Source organism: Xenopus tropicalis, chromosome 10 (assembly GCF_000004195.4).
Source record: "Xenopus tropicalis strain Nigerian chromosome 10, UCB_Xtro_10.0, whole genome shotgun sequence".
NCBI classification, from domain to species: domain Eukaryota; kingdom Metazoa; phylum Chordata; class Amphibia; order Anura; family Pipidae; genus Xenopus; species Xenopus tropicalis.
Window position 1 is genome coordinate 44396429 of NC_030686.2, and position 12295 is coordinate 44408723.

Sequence of the window (12295 nt, forward strand, 5' to 3'; positions counted from 1 at the left end):
TTCTTCATTTTGGTTTATCTCCCAATTTCATGGCATGTAATCATACATGTATATTGGAAACGTGTTTACTTCTCTGCTGTCCATCATACCTGGATGTAGTGTTCAGCACAGCTTCAAGCAGAGGAATGCAGTAAAGTATGCAGGATAAGGAATTAAACTGAACATTTATTCCCCCACCCCAGCTTCCATTATTTTACAAAAAAAAACCATGAGTCCAGTCCTACTCTATTCTTGCAGTGCCCCCTCTGTCACTATTGCTCGTGCCAGGTTCCGGGCCAGGGCCAGTCGCAGCATTTCAATTTTGGTACTGTCGACGGAATCCTGAGGTGAAAAAACACAGGTAAGAGTCACAACCAAGAGCTTTTTATCTCAAGAGCAAATATAGGAGGTTACAGCATCCAAAGTTACCATTTACCTGTTTCTGAATTTCATCTGGGGATGTAAAGTCAAGCTTTGCTGCCATCCTGTCCTCGAGGCACCGCATCAACTCATAGGTCTGCTCAGCAGAAAAGATAACCTGAAAGCAGAGACAACTTGTAATGCCTTGGTCCACATGGAACCTGCCTCTGGCATAGTGAATCCACCTGCACCTCCAGGCCCGTGTATGTAATAGTTGAATTCTGGCAAATGCCAGAGGGGCTGCTGTAAGATGCTATATACAGTCACTATTTATTGGGCTGGGGGGGCTGTTTGGGCCTCTGGGTACTTGGAATGCCAGGGCCCAGGCCCAGATTGGCAATCTGTGGATTCAGGCAAATGCCAGAGGGGCTGCTGTAAGATGCCATAGACAGTCACTATTTATTGGGCTGGGGGGGCTGTTTAGGCCTCTGGGTACTTGGGATGCCAGGACCCAGGCCCAGACTGGAAATCTGTGGGTTCAGGCAAATGCCAGAGGGGCTTCTGTAAGATGCCATAGTCAGTCACTATTTATTGGGCTGGGGGGGCTGTTTAGGCCTCTGGGTACTTGGGATGCTAGGACCCAGGCCCAGACTGGAAATCTGTGGGTTCAGGCAAATGCCAGAGGGGCTTCTGTAAGATGCTATATACAGTCACTATTTATTGGGCCGGTGAGGGGTTGTCTATGCTGTGGTGCAGCATTCTAAATACCCAGTGTGACATAAGCCTTAAAGAAGAATAAAAGGCATGTACACTGTCCTGGAAACTGAATACACTTAACTGCTCACCTGTTTCTGTTCAAGAAGGGGCAGCGCATCCAACAGAAGGGTAAGCCAGAAAGAGCAGGGAGCAATTCGAGCAGTCATAAGAGAGAGCAGCAGGCTGGCAGCTTCTGAAAACTGCTCCTGGCTGTACATCCTGTGAAATTCCCTGTATTTTCCTAGGGTGAAGTAAAACATCTGCAATCAGCAAACTCTGGAAGACTGTATGTATCGCTACCTATTAACTGAGGGTTCATCTCCCATTGTAGGAGTGTGTACTAACCAAGGAAAGTCAAGCGGTCACTTAGCAGCATAGCAGAGCCCAGATTATCAATTAGGTCCAAGTCTGTAAAGTTCCCTCTCTCACTGTATTCTTTCAGGAAACTGGAAGGATGAGAACAGGTTAAAGACACCAGAAATGCTGCTTTAGAATTTGTCTTCCGCTGAAAGGTTAAAGGCTACCAACATTACCTGTCTGAGATTAGTGTTGCAAAAGCCGCATCTTTGGCACGGATGCTCCAGGACAATGCTGATCCTAAGCGACCATTGCACAGAGACTGCATAGCCATAGTCTTACAAATGCTACGTACTGACGGGAGAGAGACAGAGACATACAAGTGGCGGGCATTGGTATGTGTATCAAAATATTATCAGCAAGTTGCTGTGGTCTATGACCTTAGCAACCAGCTGGATTTTTACTACTAGCAATTGCACTACATTTCTATCATGTATCTACAATAGAACTAAATTTAAGAACATTCTCCTAAATACATAAAGGTTTAGCATTGTCATGGTCCTTGTCTACTCATGCACACAGGTGAGCAAGTCAAATGTACAAGAGTAAGGGGTGAGCTGATTGTTTATTTCTTGGGAATATACAAAAGTGCAATGAAGTCCAAAGTACAATGGACTGTAATAAGGAATGAAAAAATGTTCAGTTTTACCTTGTTCTGTCATCTGGCGCTTCTCACAGATTCGCAGAGCCTTTAGGGCTTTCTTCTCGGTATTCAAAGGGACGCGTTCCATGTGGAGCTCCAGGTAGACATGGCCTAGATTAGGGCAGTAGTCAAAGTAGTCAACACCAAGTTGCCAGAGGCTGCAAAAGAAAGAGGAAAACGTGCATGAGGTTATGCACTAACAGAGCTGAAAAGAGCAGGATAAAGCAGAAAACCTCTGTACCTGTGATGGGAGAAAAGACCAGAGGCGTAATCTAGCAGAAGAAATTCACGCATGTTGGCCCCAAAACTGTAAAAGAAGCACAAGGGTTAAATGGACCCATAAAAATTATTTTTTCAAAGCAATATATCACTACCTTTCTGCTAATTCAATTATTTGCACTGCATATATTACCAACTGCATTTAAGACTGTACAAGCTATAGAACACATGCAGCTTATGTAGGAAAGGCTGGCTCTTTAAAAAAAAGAAAAAGATTCCAAAAAGGAGTAGATTGTAAGCTCTACAAGTCAGGGTCCACCTGACTACAAATAGCATCCTTTCACAATGACAATACAATTATTCATCTGTTTAAGCAGCATGGACGGCCAACATGGAGGTTGCAGACTGCACATCCTTGATCTATGGAACGTCCATTTATTTTAAACACGTACTATAGGTTGTGGGCCTGGAATAACTGGCAGTGATCCAGCAGGTCAGTCAGATGAGCCACAAACCACCAGTTACTGGAAACAATGCTGCAAAGACAAAAAGTTGAGATGAAATCAGTCACAACTTTTATACATTAGGGAAAGACAAAATTAGCCGTTGGTCACCTTTAAATTAACTTTTTAGTCAGATGTAGAGAGTGACATTCTGAGACAATATGTAATTAGTCTTCATTTTTATAGTTTGTGATTTTTTAATTATTTAGCTTCTTGTTCAACTCTCCAGTATGGAGCAGCTATCTGGTTGCTAGGGTCTAAATTACTCTGGCAACCAGGCAGTGGTTTGAATAAGAGACTGGAATATAATTAGGAGAGGGTCTTAGTAAGATAAGTAACAAAAAGTAACAATAACTGGGGTCAGTGATTCCCATTTAAAAGCTGGAAAGAGTCAGAAGACGGCAGTAAATAATTGAAAAACTATACAAAATAAAAATAAATGCCAATTGAAAAGTTGCGAATTGCCCATTCTATAACATACTAATCGTGAACTAAATGCAAAGCAGAAGGCTATGTTACATGACACACACAATGGCAATGCGAAGACATTAAATATTTATAAACACAAGATGTTTACATTGTTTACCTAAACTCTTTGATAACCTGATGAATGTCAAATTCAAACGCCGCCAGCAAAATGTTGTCCAGGGGCTCTGGGCTGCTGTTTCCAGCCAGGAACATATCTAAGCTTGACTAAAGAGGGAGGTTAAGATAATAAATATAATATAGGTGGCGTTGCAATCAGTAAACCCAAACACCCACACCCGCTTGCCAGCAATCAGTTCTAACCTGTGCATAGAAATGCAACTCTGTGGGTTTCACCGTTGGGTGTTTGAAGAGTAGACGTGACACCAGGAAGTGATACCATGTGGTCATCAGGTCCCTCTTTTCTAATATGACTTCCTCATCTCCCACCAAGACCTGCAGTTCATACAACAAGAATCAGCGAAGCTTTATTTATCATTCTACCTTCCCTGCGTCTCCGGGTAGTCAGTCTTACCCTGCAAACCACTTCCATGTGCGGATTGGAAGAGAATGTTCCGTTCTGCAGGTGACGCTCGCATTCCTCCCGCCAATGCTGCCATTTCAACTCAAACTCCGTCAGCGTCTGCGTTCCAGCCGTCTGTGTAGAAGCAGGAAGGCAAGGGAGAAAAAGAAACAGGTAAAAAGAATGAAATAATAAAAAAATATACAATTCTGAAATATTTGGAAAAGATATAGCTCTGGTAAGAAGAGTATGCTATTCTGCCACTGAATTTCTCACATAAAGAAGGGAGAGGGACTATAGTACAATAATGGGAGTATGGATGCCAAACACGATAGGCAGCCAATTAACTTGTCCACATAGAATACAATTTCACAGAATCAAGAATCACGCAGAGATGGATAAAATAATCTCTAGTAAAAATGTTTATGGCAAAATGTAGTGACTGGTGAAACCAGTCTTTGCAAAGTATGAAAGTTGGGTATTGTGGGTAAAATGTGTTGGGTTAAATCAGAGGTCCCCAAACTTTTTTACCCATGGGCCACATTTAAATATAAAAAAAGTTGGGAAGCAACACAGGCCTACAGGACGTTCTGTTTGGCAGTACACGTGGTCTTTATGCCTCCAAAACTTGCCTCAAAGACTGAAATTCAAAAATATGCACCTGCTTTGAGGCAACTGGGAGCAAAGGGTATGTGAGCAACATGTTGCTCTGGAGCCACTGGTTGGGGATCACTGGGTTAGATTAATGTTTGATTATATTGAAGGTAAGACAAGGTGGTGGGTAAAACTTTTCTACTGTGCTCAGGAACATATGACCACATGTGAAGAGATGATAGTTTGAGAAAATTTGCTCAGCATCAACCAAATAAGCAGTATGTTTACCCCTAACACTTGGTATGATTTTTCAGCTCCTTACATTAAGCATGGGCATTTTCTTAAGGAGGTCATCCAGCACCCTACACATGCTTCTGGCGCTCACAGACGATGATGCTTCCTTAGCCAACAACTGCCGTGCCTCATTCATCCTGCCTTGCAGAACATACCCAGTAACCTGCGGTGAAACAAGACAAGGGGGTCTTTGAAATCCTTTATGAATTAGAGGACAAACATTAATAATTAATCCAGCTACCCCAATCTGACACAGACGAATACTCTCATAGGCTCCATGCTTGCCCAGTTCATTGCCTTAAATCGTCAGAATTACAGTGATTTAAGTTACGTACCCCATCCCAGAACTTCTCGTGCTCTGTAGGCCTTTCACTTCTGAGAACATCTTGGACAATGTTGTCCACTTCACACACATGGAGACGTACCCAGTCGAGCAGAAGTATCAAGAGAGGGCCAGCTGACGAGCATTAGTGGAAAAATGCGACATATGAGCATGTATTTTGCTTGTGGTGGGGGTGGATAGGTAGTTTACTTTAATCATTAGTACTATCTTTTTGACTGTTGTTCTACATTCTGGTGATCCACTACCTACAAATACTCACCTGGAGCTGACTCTATGAAGAGAATCTCGCAAAGGTTCCAGCTCAGCTCCATGGCAGATAAGATGGATATCTGAAATAGAAAGGTAGGAATTAGTGGCATGCAGGTTGGCCCAATACCCATGATACCTAGCCAACTCTTTACTTTATGTGCAGGTTGTGAGACAGTAACTGTCCCAGCCTTTTGGACAAACTAGCGCAAAAGCAGCTCCCGCATTTTATTTATATACTTGCACTGGTCCCGCCCCACTCAAAAACATCAAAGATGGGAGGTCAAGCACACCAATTTGTCAAACCACATATCATTTGTAGGAATATTCTGCTCTCCTATCGGTACCATTTCCAGACAAATATCTCACAGACAAAGGCAAAAACACTGACCTGGCTGATGTACTTTGTATTTTGAGATGGTTCTCTGGTGGACTCTGATGTGGACAGAAACATGGGTTGTAAATTATTAGGCAGGTGATTGGCAAAAAAAATAACAAAACCACAGAGAAGCAAAGTGCATTAGCTAATTGGGCTTTAATGGTTTTAGAGTGCACAGAAAACCCCACTCACCAGAAAGGGCGTGCATCTCCTCCATGCAGGCTCGGAGCACCGAACGATAATTTCTACTGACCTGTACCAATCTGCCATGAGAGGAACACAAAAATGGCAGGAAATGAAGCAAAAGGGACATATATTGATGCTGCATTCATTTGTGTAATTGGTATGAGCGTTGCATTTAATGGCATATGCATTCATTGTGCAATTTTAAAATCTCAACCAAAAAAAAAAAGAATATATGAATTTCATACAATGGGTAATTAAAGCTCTAAATCAGTGCTGTCCAACTGGCGGCCCGCGACCCCCCTCTGTGTGGCCCCCCACCTGTCTGGCTGCTTTGATGGCTTACTCTTGTGTAAGCTTTAAATGGTATCCGTACTGTGATTAACTGCCCCCCTGCATGGTTCTCACCTCAGATTCAGGCTGTAATCCCCCTGTATTGTTTAAATATGTAATTCCCTGTGTTGTTCACACCTTTTAATCTCTGCATTGTTCACCCCCTGCAGTGTTCACACCTCAGGCTCAGGCTGTAATCACCCCCATTGTTCCCCTGTTCACACCTCAGGAGCAGTAGAAACCCACAAATAATCCCTGCATACTACAAAAAGAACATATACTGAAGTGGTACTGCAATTAAAAAGTTTTTTAATATATAGTTATTGTGCAGACTGTAGGAGCAGTGCCAGCATTGTGTCACTGTAGGCTGCCTGTGTGTGCCATACACACAGGCAGCATAGGGCAAGCAGAGTATGGCACACACAGGCCAAGTTTGGCACAAACCAGCCAAGAATGGCACACACAGTGAAAGTATGGCACACGCAGGCAGGGTAGGGAAGGCAGAGTATGGCACACACAGGCAGGGTAGGGAAGGCAGAGTATGGCACACACAGGCAGGGTAGGGCAGGCAGAGCATGGCACACACAGGCCAAGTTTGGCACAAACCAGCCAAGAATGGCACACACAGTAAAAGTATGGCACACGCAGGCAGGGTAGGGAAGGCAGAGTATGGCACACACAGGCAGGGTAGGGAAGACAGAGTATGGCACACACAGGCAGGGTAGGGAAGGCAGAGTATGGCACACACAGGCAGGGTAGGGCAGGCAGAGTATGGCACACACAGCCCAAGTATGGCACAAACCAGCCAAGAATGGCACACACAGTGAAAGTATGGCACGCAGGCAGGGTAGGGCAGGCAGAGTATGGCACACACAGGCAGGGTAGGGAAGGCAGAGTATGGCACACACAAAGGCAGGGTAGGGCAGGTAGAGTATGGCACACAGGCAGGGTAGGGCAGGCAGAGTATGGCAGGTTTTTGCTGTACTACAACTATTTATATGGGTATGGTCATGTGATAACATGGGTGTGGTTTCAAGTGGGTGTGGTTTCAAAAGGGGGAGTGGTCAAAACTGGCTTCCATTATCGGCCCTCCACCACGTAGGTCGGAAAAATTCCGGCCCTCGGTACAACAGAAGTTGGACAGCACTGCTCTAAATTATTAGACTAGAAATAAAGGATCTTCTGTATGGTGCTACAGTTGATTAATGCTGAGCATGCCTAGAAAGAACCTAAAGCAGGGACTGAGCAACAAACACCAGGGACCAAGTTCAGAACAGTATGGTGCCTACACCTGTACTCCCTTCTATGAAGTGACTTATGCTGTAGTCCAGGGATCCTCAAACTATGGCCCATGGGCCAGATACGGCTTCCAATGGTCATTTACATCCTCACACCTGGTTACTACCTGTCTGCCTCAGCGTTGTCCTCGGCCCCAGTGCATCACATCACCACATCCCACTGGCGATGCTAATGACGTGTCCAGCAGTAACATGATGCACTGGGGCTAAGGACAACGCTAAGACAGACAGTTGGTAGCCAGGGGTGAGGATGCAGCGGCCGGAGGGAGGCTTGGATTGAGGACTAACTATATTACGGCCCCCAAACAGTCTAAGGGACTGTGAACTGGCCCTTTGATTAAAAAGTTTGAGGACCCCTGCTCTAGTAATTTATAATCCTGAGCCAAGCTTAATCTGTCTTTTATAACAGCCTCCCCTATATAAGACTTTGTAGAGTTTATACCAAAAAACGTATATTATATGTGCAACACCCATTTGCCACAGATGCCTTTTCATCTTATAGTCACAATCACACCTAAATGAGATTTTTAAACTAAATTTAGAGTCAGGAACATTCCAAGCCACAAGACTTTCCTCTCTCCTAACATTACTAACTTACTGTGCCTTTCGAGATTTGCCGGCGTTTTCCTCCGCGCTCTTCTGAAGTCCGACGAAAATGCTGTGCGACTCATTGAAGAGCTTGCGCAGTACAGGTGAGTAGATGTCCTCATCGCTGCGCACAAGGTACATAAAAGGACAGCGGGCTGCTGTTTCGCTACCTGAGTTGGCCAGAAAACAAAACATTGGTTTGTTGCATCACATTTCCTATTATTTTACTGTTTGAGGCCTATAGACTAAACCTCCCCCACCCCTTTCATATTCATGTGCAGTTCATGCGTAGAAAGAGATGTACCTTGTTTCTGGTAAAGGGTTTCATACAGAAGTAAATCTCCAGGTCCCCAGCTGAACCCTATGTGCCGGTTCTGTTGCCCTAAACCTGGAATGGGCTGTACAAAGAAAGCAAAATTAGCAGTGACATATATAATTTGTGTGTATAAAGTGTCATAATTAAATACTAAGAGTCCGGGTCTGCAGTCGGTTGGTTCCACTGTGCAAGTGGGGTCAAGTCTGGACTGGGATTCGAAATAGGCCCTGCCATTTCAAGTACCCAGAGGCCCAAACAGCCCCCCCAGCCCAATAAATAGTGACTGTCTATGGCATCTTACAGCAGCCCCTCTGGCATTTGCCTGAACCCACAGATTGCCAGTCTGGGCCTGGGTCCTGGCATTCCCAGTACCCAGAGGCACAAACAGCCCCCCCCCCAGCCCAATAAATAGTGACTGTCTATGGCATCTTACAGCAGCCCCTCTGGCATTTGCCTGAACCCACAGATTGCCAGTCTGGGCCTGGGTCCTGGCATTCCCAGTACCCAGAGGCACAAACAGCCCCCCCCCAGCCCAATAAATAGTGACTGACTATGGCATCTTACAGCAGCCCCTCTGGTATTTGCCTGAACCCACAGATTGCCAGTCTGGGCCTGGGTCCTGGCATTCCAAGTACCCAGAGGCCCAAACAGCCGCCCCCAGCCCAATAAAAAGTGACTATGGCACCTTACAGCAGCCACTCTGGCATTTGCCTGAACCCACAGATTGCCAGTCCTGAGTGGGGTGATCATTTCTGTGAAAGGGCGTATATGGATTGCTGCAAGGTTTTGAGAGGACAATTTCATGGGTTTCAGTCAGGTGTAGGGCTACAATACCAAGAGTCAGCGCTCAATAACCACCCAGTGAATAATGAAAAATATATACACAATTTTTATTAAAAACAATCTAGTATAATATAGCAAGATTACAATTCATTAGTGATTCAGCATGAATACAATTCATTAATGATTTAAAGGTGTAGGGCTACCACCTCACCCCTTTAAAGGAGAACGAAAGGCAAAGTTACTTGGGGGTGCCAAAATGTTAGGCACCCCCAAGTGACTTAAATCGCTTACCTTGTACCCCGGGCTGGTGCCCCTGTTAGGAGAAAACGGCACCAACCTGGAGTACCTGTAGTGAGCGCTTCCTTCTTCCGGCAAATGCCAGCGGTCGGCTCATGCGCAGTAGAGTGAAAAGCCGACTTCTCTGTTAAAGTTCCACAATGTACTCTACTGTGCATGCGCGCGTAAGTGAATCAGGAAGGAGGAAGTGCTCACTACAGGTACCCCAGGCTGGTGCTGTTCTCTCCTAACAGGGGTACCAGCCCGGGGTACACGGTAGGCGGTTTGTCACTTGGGGGTGCCTAACATTTTGGCACCCCAAGTGACTTTGCCTTTCCTTCTCCTTTAAAGGAACAGTAACACCAAAAAATAAAAGAGCTTTAAAGTAATAAAAATATAATGTACTGTTGCCCTGCACTGGTAAAATTGGTGTGTTTGCTACAGAAACCCTACTATAGTTAATATAATAAGCTGCTGTGTAGCCATGGGGGCAGCCATTCCTGCACTGGTACAGCTGGGGTGTTTGCTACAGAAACCCTACTATAGTTTATATAAATACCCCGCTGTGTAGCCCCGGGGGCAGCCATTCCTGCACTGGTACAGCTGGGGTGTTTGCTACAGAAACCCTACTATAGTTTATATAAATACCCTGCTGTGTAGCCCCGGGGGCAGCCATTCCTGCACCGGTACAGCTGGGGTGTTTGCTACAGAAACCCTACTATAGTTTATATAAATGCCCTGCTGTGTAGCCCCGGGGGCAGCCATTCCTGCACCGGTACAGCTGGGGTGTTTGCTACAGAAACCCTACTATAGTTTATATAAATACCCCGCTGTGTAGCCCCGGGGGCAGCCATTCCTGCACTGGTACAGCTGGGGTGTTTGCTACAGAAACCCTACTATAGTTTATATAAATGCCCTGCTGTGTAGCCCCGGGGGCAGCCATTCCTGCACTGGTACAGCTGGGGTGTTTGCTACAGAAACCCTACTATAGTTTATATAAATGCCCTGCTGTGTAGCCCCGGGGGCAGCCATTCCTGCACTGGTACAGCTGGGGTGTTTGTTACAGAAACCCTACTATAGTTTATATAAATACCCCACTGTGTAGCCCCGGGGGCAGCCGTTCCTGCACTGGTACAGCTGGGGTGTTTGCTACAGAAACCCTACTATAGTTTATATAAATACCCCGCTGTGTAGCCCCGGGGGCAGCCGTTCCTGCACTGGTACAGCTGGGGTGTTTGCTACAGAAACCCTACTATAGTTTATATAAATACCCCGCTGTGTAGCCCCGGGGGCAGCCATTCCTGCACTGGTACAGCTGGGGTGTTTGCTACAGAAACCCTACTATAGTTTATATAAATACCCCGCTGTGTAGCCCCGGGGGCAGCCATTCCTGCACTGGTACAGCTGGGGTGTTTGCTACAGAAACCCTACTATAGTTTATATAAATACCCTGCTGTGTAGCCCCGGGGGCAGCCGTTCCTGCGCTGGTACAGCTGGGGTGTTTGCTACAGAAAGCCTACTATAGTTTATATAAATACCCCACTGTGTAGCCCCGGGGGCAGCCGTTCCTGCACTGGTACTGCTGGGGTGTTTGTTACAGAAACCCTACTATAGTTTATATAAATACCCCGATGTGTAGCCCCGGGGGCAGCCATTCCTGCACTGGTACAGCTGGGGTGTTTGCTACAGAAACCCTACTATAGTTTATATAAATACCCCGCTGTGTAGCCCCGGGGGCAGCCATTCCTGCACTGGTACAGCTGGGGTGTTTGCTACAGAAACCCTACTATAGTTTATATAAATACCCCGCTGTGTAGCCCCGGGGGCAGCCATTCCTGCACTGGTACAGCTGGGGTGTTTGCTACAGTAACACTACTATAATTTATATAATAAGCTGCTGTGTAGCCATGGGGGCAGCCATTCAAGCTGGAAAAAAGTTGAAAAGGCACAGGTTACATAGCAGATAACAGATAAGTTCTGTAGAATACAATAGTGTTTTATCCGTTATCTGCTATGTGCCTGGGCCTTTTCTCCTTTGAACGGCAGCCCCCGGGGCTACACAGCAGCTTATTTATATAAACTATAGTAGACTTTCTGAAGTAAACACACAACTTTTACCAGTGCAGGGCAGCAGCACATTATATTTTAGTTACTTTTATACACTTTCATTTTTTGGTGTTACTGTTCCTTTAATGCATGCTGTATATCAGTGGTTCCCAACCTCCCTAATGCCGCGACCCTTTAATACAGTTCCTCATGTTGTGGTGACCCCTCCGACCATAAAATTATTCCTAGGTCCATTAGAGATATGTGTTTTCCCGATGGTCTTAGGCGACCCCTGTGAAAGGGTTGTTCCATCCCCAAAGGGGTCCCGACCCACAGGCTGAGAAGCGCTGCTGTATAGAAATCAGTTCAGTCTGCAGCATGCACCTATAATGACTTGCTCACTAGCCATGCAGGATGTGAATTCATTATATAGACAGAATTAAATGGGTGAGGTGGCTTTGAGGCTGCCATATTGGGAAAGGGTTCAGTGTGGGGTGCCAATATAAATACATGTACAGCAAGAATCAAGAAGGGCATGGTAATACAGAGCAAGAAAGGGTTAATGTATGGTGCCAATGTATGAGGGGAACAGATGTCAGTCACTATTGGGGCTGCTACTGTACAATGGGCAACACATGTATCAGAGGGGCGGTGCCAAGCTCAGTCAGGGGCCACGAACACGTGACAGGGGCAAATATCAATCCCGGGGCTAAGTAAGTGGGGTAACACCCTGCAAGGGAACTCATGCATTGTCTGCGATAGTTACAGTCTCTGCCGGGTCCACATCCAGCTCCTCCATGGCTCAGTTCCG

The 12295-nt window shown here is 45.7% G+C and overlaps 1 protein-coding gene across 1 annotated transcript; it reads right to left on the bottom strand.

The window, feature by feature from the left end:
* Window positions 1-152: 152 nt before the first annotated feature.
* On the bottom strand, window positions 153-12295 carry nup85 (nucleoporin 85kDa). Its single transcript, NM_001004817.1, is given in 19 exon segments — window positions 153-321; window positions 416-517; window positions 1185-1336; window positions 1441-1541; window positions 1629-1746; window positions 2102-2253; window positions 2337-2402; window positions 2767-2850; window positions 3404-3510; window positions 3607-3738; window positions 3818-3940; window positions 4722-4856; window positions 5029-5150; window positions 5296-5365; window positions 5674-5717; window positions 5854-5924; window positions 8074-8233; window positions 8368-8461; window positions 12251-12295. Coding segments are annotated over 19 exon segments (1962 nt in total). The 5' UTR covers window positions 12284-12295; the 3' UTR covers window positions 153-225.